Source organism: Nicotiana tomentosiformis, chromosome 7, assembly GCF_000390325.3.
Source record: "Nicotiana tomentosiformis chromosome 7, ASM39032v3, whole genome shotgun sequence".
NCBI lineage: Eukaryota > Viridiplantae > Streptophyta > Magnoliopsida > Solanales > Solanaceae > Nicotiana > Nicotiana tomentosiformis.
The window spans coordinates 73,151,504-73,164,490 of record NC_090818.1 but is presented as its reverse complement, the minus strand read 5'-3'; the positions used below and the strand labels follow the sequence as shown (position 1 = coordinate 73,164,490).

The following is a 12,987-nucleotide window of genomic DNA, read 5'->3' as shown; positions in this document are numbered from 1 at the left end:
AATGAAATCAAGATAGCACATTCTCCACTGCATCACTGATAAAGACAATAACAACCTAACTTTTATCCTTGAAGAAAATAAAATTAAGATAGTCGTTTTTAGTATGTCCCCATACAATTCTACTGGACCTTATGGATACAGTGGTATTCTATCAATCTTGTTGGGAGATAACATTGTTGTTGTTCAATTATTTTTCAATGGAGGAAATTTACTAAGTTCTTTTCTTTGAAATGTTTAGTCCTAATCCCAAAAGTTGAGTCACCAAACACTTTCTCATAGAAGAGGCCTATTAGTTTAACCAATTTGTCAAGCAAAGATCATCTCTAAGTAGATCCTCTCTTGTACAAACTGGTCTCTGATAGTCAAAATAGATTCATCAAAGATGGATTTATCACTGAGAATATCCTTTTGGCCCAGGAGATTACGTAGGATACTACTAAGTATAATAGGGGGCAACATAATTATCAAGCTAGACATGGCTAAGACATATGACAGGATCTCAAGAGTCTTTCTTGTCTCGATTTTTGACAAATATGGATTAATTAGATTTGGAGACTTGTCCCAGGGATGTGGTACTTTATTGTCAAAAATGAATTCTTCTCTTCATCCCAAGGTTTAAAGCCAGGTAACCCTCTCTCTCCATCCTTATTTATCCATTGGGTTGTAGTACTCTCTAGTATGCTTAATAATTTATGTCACAATTCTAATTTTTCTCTTTTCACTCTGAACCCTAGATGATCTCAAATTAATCGTCTTGCTTATACAAATGATATCACTATTTTCATAGGGAAAAACATCAAATCCATTAGAATAGTTATGAAGCAAATCAAAGAGTATGAATCAGCCTCTGGTCAACTGGTTAATTGTGCAAGAGCTTCTTTATTACAATCTCCAAGACCAGTGCTAACAGAACAACAGGATAAGGAAAGTAACAGACTTCATGGATAAAGAACTTTCCTTCACCTACTTAGGTTGTCTTTTTCTCCTATCCTTACCTATTTACACCTTGTCTTCTATGATCACCCCTAAGGGAACTCTCTATCACGTTGAAAAACACTGCAATATCTTCTTATGGGATTCCTCTAGGAACAATGCTAATTATCATAGGGGTTCCTAGAATAAATTACTAAAGGAGGAGGGTGGTATTGACATGAGAAATAGAGAGAAGATCAGGAGAGGTTTAGGACTATTCCTTCTCACTATAAGAAATTGAGGATACGCGACATTTATTTAGTGACTATTGAAATAAATATCGGAAAATTTTCTTTTTTTGACATTTATTACAAAATGTCGTAAAAACTACGACATTTAATATTAATTGTCGTAGAAACAATGACATTTGATACTAAATGTCGTAAAAAAATGACATTTGATAGGAAATATCATTAAAACAACGACATTTGATACAAAATATCGTCAACATAATGACATTTTTTAAGAAATGTCGTAAAAAGTACGACATTTGCTACAAAATAGCGTAAAAATTATACATTTGATACAAAATGTCGTAAAAAGGACGATATTTGGTATAAAATGTCATAAAAACAATGACATTTGGGCCAAACTGCAGTAAAAATACGACACATACTTTAAATGTCATTTGGTGTAGTTTGATACAAATAACATTTGGTGTAGTTTGATACAAATGACAAAAAAATATGACCTTATTTTAAATGTCATATTATTTGTCGGTAATTACGAATATTTACATCTATAATTGGAAATTTCTCTATATTTTCTAAATTTTAAATCATTCTTTGTCTTAAAAAAAATTATCACGCCCTTTATATTTAATATTTAATTTGTTAAAATATTATGATAATTACCTACAATATAGACGATTTCTCTTCTTGTTGCTTAATATTTTAAAAGGCTCGTCCAGGACTAGCTCTTGGGCGAGGCATTTGCACAATGCCTTGAGGCGGCTCAAGTGTAGGGCTTAATTTGTGAGGCTTACATGCATCCCAAGCGTAAGATTATGCGCCCTACACGCCTATCGCTCAGCGTTCGGGCTCGCTCAATAAGTACTAGGTAAATCATCTGTTAAATTTTCTAATTAATAGTGTTGACCCTCAAACTACATTAACAAATGAATGATCATAACTCAAATAACGAGTCATAGTATTGTATATTTACTAAGTGAGAATATCGTGAGGGTTAATATTATTTGAACATTTTCTCTGAATATATAGATAGCCGAACTGTATATCTTCACTCGCTATTGATTTTTATTTCTTAGTTTTTTGTCTACCAAAAGAGACTTTAATACTTTGTATTTATTTCTGAAGGAGTAATATTTTGAATTATAATATTGATAAAGTTTATTGATTATTACTTTTAGGAAGGTAATTAAATGTGTAGTTTGATAATAATTTATAACTTCTAACCTTTTAGGAAAGTAATCAAATATGTAGTTTGATAACAATTTTAACACTATTGCATTGTTTATACTTGTAAAACATGTTAGATATTTTGATTTTTTATGAGTTTCTGTAATCCTTTGATTTTCTTAAACTTTTAATGTACTTTCTATATTTTTATGATATATATATATATTATTTTTTTTTATTTTTTTTTTGATTTCTTGAACTAAAAAATTTAAAGATTCATGAGGCTTACGCCTCGCCCGATATTAAGTGAAATGCCCACGTCATATGCCCCGTCTTTTAAAATATTTTGCCGATTTAAAACTAAAATATAAAAAAACTAAAATTTTACTTTCATCTATTCTCTAAGTCCATCAATTAACTCTAAGCAAATAAGAAGACATTTCTAATGATCAAATTTATTCTTTTATGTGCAGTTTTCTCTCTCTAAGTTAATATTTGCTGGTTTTGGACAAAAACTTTTGTCAATAAATGTTTTTAGTTTTGTATTTTTGAGTACTTCAATTAAGAATATTATAGTCTATGACTCTATGGACTTGTTAGTATTCAAATCGAATAAACCGAAGTTACCGAACCGAATAAACCGAAACCGAAAGGAGAAAAACCGAACCATACCGAATTTAATTAGGTATGGTATTAGTATAGCATTTTAAGAAACTGAATACCGAAAATACCGAACCGAAATATCTAAATACCGTACCGTACCGACCGACGAACCCCCTACTTAGTCGTAGCCTTAGAAGCACCTCAGGACCCATCCCCTCTCTTCTCTCAATCTAAAATCAATTTTGGCTAAAAATCTCAAATTGGATTTCGCCAAAATTTCTCAAGTCCGCTCCCTCCACCCCAAGACTCAAAAGGAGCTATGTATGGAGAGTATTGGAGATTTAGAAGTAAAAGATTTTGGCGGTAAGAATTTTGTTTCCCTCCTAATTCTAAAAAATATAGTTTTCCTTCCTTAGTTTGAATTCTACAAAAAACCTAATTTTTTGCATTCCACTGTGCTATAATAGATACTTGGAGACGAAAATCGCTGAGGCTTTTGCTGCTGCTGAGGCTTTTGCTGCTGCTGAGGCTTTTGCTGCTGCTGAGATTCACAAAGCTTGTTTTCTACAAATTCAAGGTACCCAATTTAGTTAACAGATATCTTTCTTTTTCTTAGTTGTTCGGATTTGGGTTAACAGATTTCTTTCTTTTTCTTAATTGTTCGGATTTGGGTTAACAATTTTCTCTTTTAGGTATTGATTGGTAGATTGATTTTGATTTTTTTGGTGTATTTCTGGGTGTTCGTTGTTTAGTACATTTATAAAGTTGGATATAAGATTTTTATTATTTAGTGGTAGATAATGCTTAGAGTTCAATTAGATTATTGGTTTCTTGGTGATTAAAGGATTAATTATTGTATAGTAACTAATTGGTTATTCTTTTTGTTGTCTGCTTTGGTTGAAAAAATTGGATCTTGCATTTTTTTTTTTGTGTGTGAGAGAGAAAGTTTGGTGTTAATCTTTGTGAGGAGTACCTCATTTTGCTACTTTTAATAAATATATTAATATTAATTTTTATCAAGTAAAAGTTTCTGCTGTCTACACAGTTGTGTTAGTTTATACAAAATATCTTTTAGATATTGATTATTAGATTGGTTTTGATTTGGTTTTGATTTTTTGGGGTAATTATAGTTTAATCCATTTCTAAAGATTTCATTATTTAGTGATAGATTGTGCTTAGAGTTTAATTAGATTCTGGTATCTTGATTATCGGATACTTTGTTCATTTTATTGAGTTTGCGGGTTGATTCCCTATTCGATAATAGTACTAGTTTGATATTATTTTATACGTCTGGATAGTAGAAAATATTTTTTAATTTTGCATGAACTATAGTTTTTGAACAACTTTGTTGTGATGGCAAGAAAAAGACAGAGAAATTCCAGTCAAGAAATGCTTCTGCCTGATTTTTTCGGAGCAACAAGAAGAACAAATGGGAGGTGCGGCGATGCCTCAACCACCTCAAAACTGGCCACAAAATGAAGGACAAGCTATCCAATCTGGTAAATCAAGAAATGATTCACATGAAACAGAAAATACCCTAGGTACTTATTGAATAGTTACACTTTGTGTATTTGTAACACTTTTTTCCAAGCAACTAAGTAGACCTAAATATAAAATATCAACTCAAGCAAATCCACCAAGAGTACTTGTACCTTGACCGCTCATTTCTATCATTGTTCCTAAAACAATATACTTATAAGTCCTCCACAGAAGCATAGACACCACTTAAACATACAAATAGTATCATGAATGTGGAGACACCTATATTCTGTTCTTATGAAGGTAGCACCTGCTTTGCTATTAGAAGCTATCTTCTGCAGTACATTGGCCAATTACACTTAGCTCTTCATATACAAATTGAAAACATGAGACAGATTGTGAGCACAACAACATTATCGCTAAGATATGTTTAATGGATGTAGCTGAGGCATCTAATAGTCTAGCAGATACGTTCTCCAAGAAAGAATTCATATCACTATACCTACCTGTATTGATGTAGTTTCTTTTCCCAAAAATATATATATGCTTCATTTCTGGCAGTTTTTCCTCTATCACTCTATTATTCTAATCCCTTGGTATTAATGGAGTGTTTATATGTGAATTTTTAAAAAAGGAAAATAAGAATTAATTGAGTTTTACTAGTTATGGATGACTCTCTTTTTTATATTTGGTTATTGTGGACTCTAGTGCTAATGAAGAGCAATCTAAGCGACCTAGGGGTCCTACTATGATGCACTCAGGATGGGGAAAAGATGGTGGCATTTTACATGTTGAGTTGAATAATCTTAGTCAAACTATTGGACCTGATGCAGCTAGATTGAGTTAAAAACTTGGAGTCATAGCACGAAATGGAATTTTAGCTCCTTTAAATCATAAAGATTGGAGGCTTGTGCCTAAACTGTACAAGAATAGGATATGGGCTCATATTAAGGTGCTTAGAAAATTAAAGAAAAAGGTTATATATTAAGATGTTTATTGATTTTATGCTTTTATACATGTGTTATATGTTGATGTTTGCAGGAAAATACTGATACAGCTGAGGATATGAGACGTATGTTGATGATATCGGTTGGATCTAAATGGAAAGAATGGAAGCATGAAGCAAAAATAATTGGTTATGAGCCATACAACAACGATATCGAGCGCTTAGCTAAACGTCCAGACAGGGTAGAAGAAGACCAGTGGCGTGCATTAGTTCATTATTGGAGCTCTAATGAAGCAAAGGTATTCTCCGAGCATCAAGCATCTTCTTCTCTTGCCCTTAGCACATGCTATTAGCGCATTCCGTATGCGGATCATACTTTTTCCTTTAAATATTTTTATGTTTTTCCTCTGTAATTCTTCTTACCTTTTCTCTTTTTTCTTTTAAAAGTTTTATTCTTTGATATGATGTTTGGCCATGAATTATCTCTAATATATAAAATTATATGTAACTTTGCAAAACTTATATAACATTCATTAGTTTTCATCTCAGTATACCATTACGGAAACTAATATTTCAGAATTCAACCCTCCCCTCTCCCACCATGTTTCTGCCTCAGTCTCAACGAAAAATAAAAACTAAAAGAGTAGGGAATAGTTTTCTTAAGTGCAAGATGAATTGAGAATAGCTGAACATTTTCTTTTCCTTGGTAAAGGGTGAAATTGTTGTTTGTATTCAGAGGCGGATGCAGTGTACTGCCTACGGGTTCAGCTGAACCCATAACTTTCGATGCGGAGTAAGAATTTGTATTTAAAAATTCATTAAAATTGTAAAAATAGTAGATATGAACCCATAACTTTAAAAATATAATGGGTTCAATGTTAAAAACCTTAAATTTGAACCCATAAGATTTAAATCCTGGATCCGCCTCTGTTTGTATTGAACACCATTTTTGTAGTACAGAATCAATGCTGAACTCTGATATGAAAGTGCATTATTGATTATTGATATAACATTTGTTGCAAAAAAATTCATTATTATCGTAGAGGTAAATAGATTCTCCTACGTGAGCTATCTCATTTAGATTTTGTTTCAACCTTTCTTGGGCAGGTAGCTTTATGTGTGCTTACTTGTATTTAGCTTTTTAGGCCTGATCGTGTTTATATTTATTTAAATCTTGCAGAACCTCCATCGGGTGGAGTTATATTTTCTCCCTTCCTCTCACATCCCCCCACAACTAAAAAAATATCATCAATTGCATTATGATATTACAATATTTCAGTTATTGTTCGGTTTGGGCGGTTGCTTTCACTTTCTTGGATTTTTTGCTTTATGTTGTCCGTTTCTTTCTCTCTTCAGTTGCTAGTATTACATTCATTATCAATTTGTTTCTCTTTTAGAACATGAATCTGTTATTATTTTTGGTATTCTAATTGTTTTAGAGGAGGAAAGAATTCACTTTATTATAAAGGTATAATTCTTTTTTTTTTCTTGTGACTTCTTGTGCAGCATTCTTGAAGGAAGTGATGTCAATTACTGGCAGTGAAAAGCTTGACTTGTGGAGAGTTGGTTTTATAAGATTTAGTCTAGAAGTTGAGGAAAATTAATTCGAATTAGGAGTGATCTTAAAGTACTTACACATTGAAATTACTATCTTTTATGATTTAGTTAGATTTGAATTTTACGTGAGAATAAATCATTTGATTTGACATTATCTATCTTGTACTAAGTACGTTTTATATTGCTACTTTGTTCTTTGGTTACTGTGCTAAAAGATATTTGCTTTACATTTATTTTATGTTTGTTATAAAAGTTGACATTTGAGAATGTAAATGTGTTCATGATGAAACTAAACAGAGCATTATTATTTACATTTTAAAAAATATGATACCGACATTAATTTAAATGTCAAACATTTAATGCGATATTTTGCTATGTTGTAAAAGATATGTCACTATTTTTTTTAATGACATTCACATAAAGTGGAAACGACATTTTATATATGTTGTGAATTTTCTTAGCAACATTTACCAAAATGTCGGAAATTTCAATACGACATTTTGTGAAGATCATACGTAAATGTCGTATTTCTTTAGTAACATTAATCTAATTGTCGAAAATTTTAAGTGACATTTCCTATATGTTGTAAACTAAATGTCGTAATATTCTTACCGATATTTACCTAAATATCGTAAATTAAATGTCATAAATTTCTTATTGACATTTACCTAAATGTTGCAAAGTAAGTATCGTAAATTTCTTATCGACATTTACCTAAATGTTGTAAAATAAGTATCATAATTTCTTATTGACATTTACCTAAATGTCGTAAAGTAAGTGTCATAATTTCTTACCGACATTTACCTAAATGTCGGAAAATTACCGATATTGAAATTAACGACATTTGATGCAAATATAAATTAAATGTCGGTAAATAAATTTGTGACATTTAAACAGCTTAATACGACATTTATTAAATGTCGTCATATCTCCTGAAAGATAAATATTGCTAGATATTATATGTTGTGGCTAGGATTGAAGCTTCTCCTAACTCACATACATGGAGACAAATGATGAACATTAAGGTTAAATTAGAACATAAGATCAATTGGCGTATTTAAGCTGGAAATAGTAACTTTTGGTGGGATAATTGGACCAGCAAGGGTGCACTTGCTAGACTATTTCCAAACAATTGTATCTTCTCTAGAACTTCTGTTAGTGATTTCATTAATAATAGAGAATGCGATACTGCCAAGTTGACTAAAATATTAACTCCTCAAATGGTCCAACACGTTAGAAAATATTTCTATTGGAGACAATAGAAAAAAGACTATGCAATTTGAAACCTCAATGTAGATGGTCACTACTTCAATAAAACAGCATAATATCTTATCAGAGTTCATAGACAGAAGACCAACAACACTAGCAAGGTATGGCATTCTTCCCTTCCATTTAAATTTTCCTTTTTTTTCATGAAAATTTGTGCAAGGCAAAGTTCTTTTTATGAGATCATTACTCGATTTGAAAATCAATTACCCTCAAGATGTAAATACTGCTCCATACCTCATTGTGAGAGTATTCAAGGGAGAGCTTCTAATATTATCTGGAAACTCTTTCGGAGTCCATTGGTTGGCATACACCTACAAGGGTCTGTAAGGTAGGTTTTACAAAACTGGTGGACTGTAAAGCAAAAAAATATGATACACAAACTCCTTCTACATATTGTTCCCATTGTTATTAATTAGGAGATTTGGAAGAGCAGCTCTGCCTGCAAATATGATGATCAAAAAATATTTTATCCATTCCCAAGGTGCAACTCGAACATACCTTGGAGCAGAGCATGTGACACAATTGAGAGAATGAGACCAATATCAAACTGGAAGCTGGTTTTATGAAAAAGACCTACTGCTGGGAGAGTGAAGTTTAATACAGATGGGAGTTTTAAAATTGAAGGGCAGGCATAGATGGTATTATAAGAGATGATAATGGGAACATTATAATCGTGCATTCGTTGTTACAGTTAAATGCGACAGTAACAATATGGCTGAAGCTCTAGCAATACGCTTGGTTTTACAAATCTGGACTTGAAACTAGACTCACAATGCTTCAAGACAAATCTACCAACTAGTGGGGTGAGTCAGGCCTAGCCCCCCTCTGTAATCTTGTGCAAAGATTTATAAGGGCTACGACGACATTTAATAATTTACGACATTTATTTCACGACACTTTTTGAAACGTCACGTTAAATTTTTTTACATTTAATATACTGTCGGTAAATAAATAGTTTATAGCTTATTCTGTTTACGACATTTAGAAGTGTCGGGAAATTTGAGTGGCTGGTGACACTTATGCAACACATCCATTAATGTCAAAATTAAAATACTCATTGATGTTTTTGCAAAATATCCTGTAATGTAGAAACTAAAATTTTGTTTCGTTCACAGGAAAGCATAACCACCAAAGTTTAAATTATAGAAAACAAAAGATCTCTATAATTCATTCCAAGAATAAAATTGTGAAGCTATACATCTTTACAATTAAACAATGCTGGATTCAAACTAATATTGGGACAAGAGATCTCTTCACTTCTTCTACTCTTTTTTCCATTCCTTATGCTATTTTTTTTAAGGAGCTTCCTCTCCAAGTCGCTTGTGTACCTGCCTATTTGATAATCTCCTGAATTGAGAGAACAAGATTGTCTGACATAATAATCAAATGATAGCTAATACCACTAACTATTGCAGAATTCTAACTTTAAGTAATAAATTCCTTGGAAGAACATAAAGGAAATTGGAAACTCTATAAACTAGCAGTAGGATTTAATTGAAGATAACAACTATTCGCTTAAGTTGTTGCATGTTATCATAGCCCAATACTTATCTTTCTAAGTGAATTATCTCCTATTCAAGATAATATAACAAATGAAACTAACTCATAAAATCCACATAAAAACTGCAAAAATCAATTACATACTATTTTGTCTAAAAGAAATCAAGGAGAATACCAATATTATCATTGATTTGACAGAGATACACAATAGTTCAAATGTTAAACAAGTTGGTAAAAGTTGGTGGAGTATTGAATTTGGTGATATTGGAATCAACAATCCTAACCTTAGCAACCACTGTTAAGGAGCACACTATAATCACTCAGCAGAAGTTAATAATACAAGAAATAAACATGGAGCCCCAAGATCAGCATGCATCTAAATTGAGCTCTATGTAGTGCAAACCCTGCGAGAAACAAAACACGTTTGAATGAGACATACTTGATATACCATATATCAGTATACAAAAAATACAAAATATAACTTAAAAATATATATTTTTTTAGAACAAGACCAAATAGAGGTAAAACTAAAAATACATGCATAGCCAATTTCATCTAAACTCCATTATCAAGCAAAACTGTTTGTTCATCAGCTTGCCAAATGCCAAGTATGATCACAGAATATTTGTATCCTACTTGAAACCAGTGTCAGAATTGAAATAAGCGTTACCTCATATCCACATTCCCCCTTCCAAGAAATTGACACCAATGATAAATCTTTGCACTGGACTAGACCTATTAGCCAACAATCAACCATTTGAATATCTTTCAATGAAAAACCTGACAATATTCATTACTCTCCATTATAGTTAGACAATAAATTCCTTACTCAAGCAAGATGGAAAATCAAACAAAATTTAACTTAATGCTTTATCAAAAATAAAATGAAATTTACTTAGAAAACCAAGAAAAAAATCGTTACCTTCCACCAAGCACTCCAAACTAGTATATCGTATGACGATATGAAAGCGCTGCATAAAAGTAGCAAATATTTCAATAAAACACCAATTTTTGGTAGAAAAAGAAAATCATCAAAGCTACACACTATAAAAACTTAAAATTACTAAACTTAATTGTATAATTATCAATAAACGAAGATGTGTGAATAATAATCACGATGATACCCGATTGTAGCAGAGAAAGAGAGATCGAAAGACTTCATATTCGAATCAGTGAAAATAGACAGAATTCTTCTCTTAACATTACTAGAAATTCGGTAAAAACCGACCAACGTTGGTCGGTAATGGCCAAAAACCGACAAAAACGCGACCATTTATGTATGGACGGTATTTTTGTGGTCGGAAAGGCATACCGACCAAAGTTGGTCGGAAATTACCGACCAACTTTGGTCGGTCAATTAAATTAAAAAAAAAATATTGCAAAAAAAACCGACCAAAGTTGGTCGGTTTTTTCCGACCAAAGTTGGTCGGTATTTTAATTGTGTAATAAAAAGATTCACCATCTGGGAATCGAACCGGGGTTTGTACTATGGCAGGATATTATTCTACCACTAGATCATTGGTACATTTTGTTTTAAGACTATCTTTTATTTGATTTATACTCTTTAATTGTATTTTCGCACGAAAATAACCGACCAAAGTTGGTCGGTTTTATTAAAAAGTAAAATTACCGACCAACTTTGGTCGGTTTTTTAAATGACCGGTCGAATTAACCGACCAATTTTGGTCGGTTTTTTTAATATTAATTTTTATTTATTTTAATTAAAAAACCGACCAAAGTTGGTCGGTTTCTTGAAACATAAATTTCGCGGGACTCAAAAATAGTTTCCCGCATTTTTGCGCCAAAGAAAACCGACCAAAGTTGGTCGGTTTCGTAAAAAAAAAAAAATTTAAAATTTTTGAAAAACCGACCAACTTTGGTCGGTTTTTTGGTCGGTTTTTTGACCGACCAAAGTTGGTCGATCAAAGTTGATCGGTCGACCTTAGTCGGTTTTTGCCGAATTTCTAGTAGTGTAATTTTAAATAATATATCGTCTGTAGGAATTTGAACTCTACTGATCTCGTCCCAAGTCGCTACTTTGCTTTCTCAATCATTCTCGTCTACCACGGTATCAAAGGCAGAGAAGAAGCAACCGACGGAAAACATTCGAGCCGCTGTAGTAGAGTCAACCTGCAGTGGAGTAAAGTAGACCTAGAAAAATTACATCATTGGAGCAGCCGCTCTGGTTTAATTTATTTGTTTCACATATTAAAAGTTACACATTAGGTAAAAGTTCCCTTCTTTAATTTTAATTGTTCGTAACTGCTTATTAATATTGCGTCATTTAAATCAAAATGTCATAAAATCCTCACGTGTTTTATCAAATGTCATTATATTAGCAATATTTTTTAATAAATGTCACAAAAATAATCAATTTCTGACATTTATTATAAATGTCACTAAATAAATGTGGCTGTAGCCCACTGGGTAATTTAACCAAAAAAACAAAAAGGTGATAGTGTGATATACTCCAGCATGTCACAAGATGATAATATGAATTATGCACTCTACTACCGAATAACACGACTGACTTAGTCTCCTCAAACTTCACCCAAATTATCCCCAGATTACTTTCTTGACAAGTGAAAGAGATAAATCGATCTCTCTCCAATTTCCAACTTTTCCTAGCTTTTCACTAGTATCACATTTGATGTTCTCTATCTCACTTTATGGAACAACTATCACTAATTAAGAAAAATTAAAGAATGCTTGTTTAACCTCTAACCAACTAACTTCTTATTTTAGGTAATGTTTATATCAAGGGGAAAAATTAGTTGGATGAACTTGTACAGACCTTTATGTTTGATCCATATTTTGACCGGATCGATGAAAAGAGGTGATGTAACCAAAACTAAAGTATTCCAAGGACAAAATATTGTGTGTTGGCGTGACTAATTTAACAGTGCTTTATTATATTTTAATGCCGGTTTTATTGCATTTAGCTTCGGTTTGATAAATAAAAATTTTAAGACAGTTTTGTTGCATTTAGCGGGCTTTTAATTTTATTGTATTTAGCGGTATTTTTTATTGCATTTATTGGTGTATGGTAAATAATATTTTAAAAACTAAAATATTTAAAATTTAAGAAATAGAGAAATAGCGACAGTTTAGCGACGCTTTGATAAATAAAATTCAAGAAAATAAAAACGTTAGACAAAATATAAAACTAGCGGCGCTTTTGTTTTATTAAGTGGCGATTTTTTAGGCATTTAGCGGAGGTCTCATAAATTACATTTTCAGAATAAAAAATTTAGAAATAGCGGTGCTTTTGTTGTATTAAGCGGCACTATGCTAAATAAAATC

The 12,987-nt window shown here is 31.9% G+C and overlaps 1 protein-coding gene across 3 annotated transcripts; it reads left to right on the top strand.

Moving 5' to 3' along the window:
- Nucleotides 1-3,119: 3,119 nt before the first annotated feature.
- On the top strand, nucleotides 3,120-7,148 carry LOC104094950 (uncharacterized). Of its 3 annotated transcripts, none has more exons than XM_009600977.3 (5): nucleotides 3,120-3,296; nucleotides 3,401-3,510; nucleotides 4,295-4,432; nucleotides 5,454-5,657; nucleotides 6,865-7,148. In XM_009600977.3, exons 1-4 carry the CDS (start codon nucleotides 3,253-3,255, stop codon nucleotides 5,462-5,464), a joined length of 303 nt encoding a protein of 100 aa, XP_009599272.1. In that variant the 5' UTR covers nucleotides 3,120-3,252; the 3' UTR covers nucleotides 5,465-5,657; nucleotides 6,865-7,148. The 3 variants fall into 3 exon arrangements, 2 of the variants coding, with proteins under 2 accessions (XP_009599272.1, XP_009599270.1); XM_009600975.3 differs by having other exon boundaries at nucleotides 4,295-4,474; XR_011409832.1 differs by lacking the exons at nucleotides 3,120-3,296; nucleotides 3,401-3,510 and having other exon boundaries at nucleotides 4,266-4,474.
- The last annotated feature ends 5,839 nt before the right edge of the window (nucleotides 7,149-12,987 follow it).

Coding starts and splice junctions, on each gene's coding strand:
- LOC104094950 (XM_009600975.3), top strand. CDS start 3,253: ATGTATGGAGAGTATTGGAGATTTAGAAGTAAAAGATTTTGGCG. Junction 3,297..3,400: donor AGAAGTAAAAGATTTTGGCG/GTAAGAATTTTG, acceptor GTGCTATAATAG/ATACTTGGAGACGAAAATCG. Junction 3,511..4,294: donor TTGTTTTCTACAAATTCAAG/GTACCCAATTTA, acceptor TGTGATGGCAAG/AAAAAGACAGAGAAATTCCA.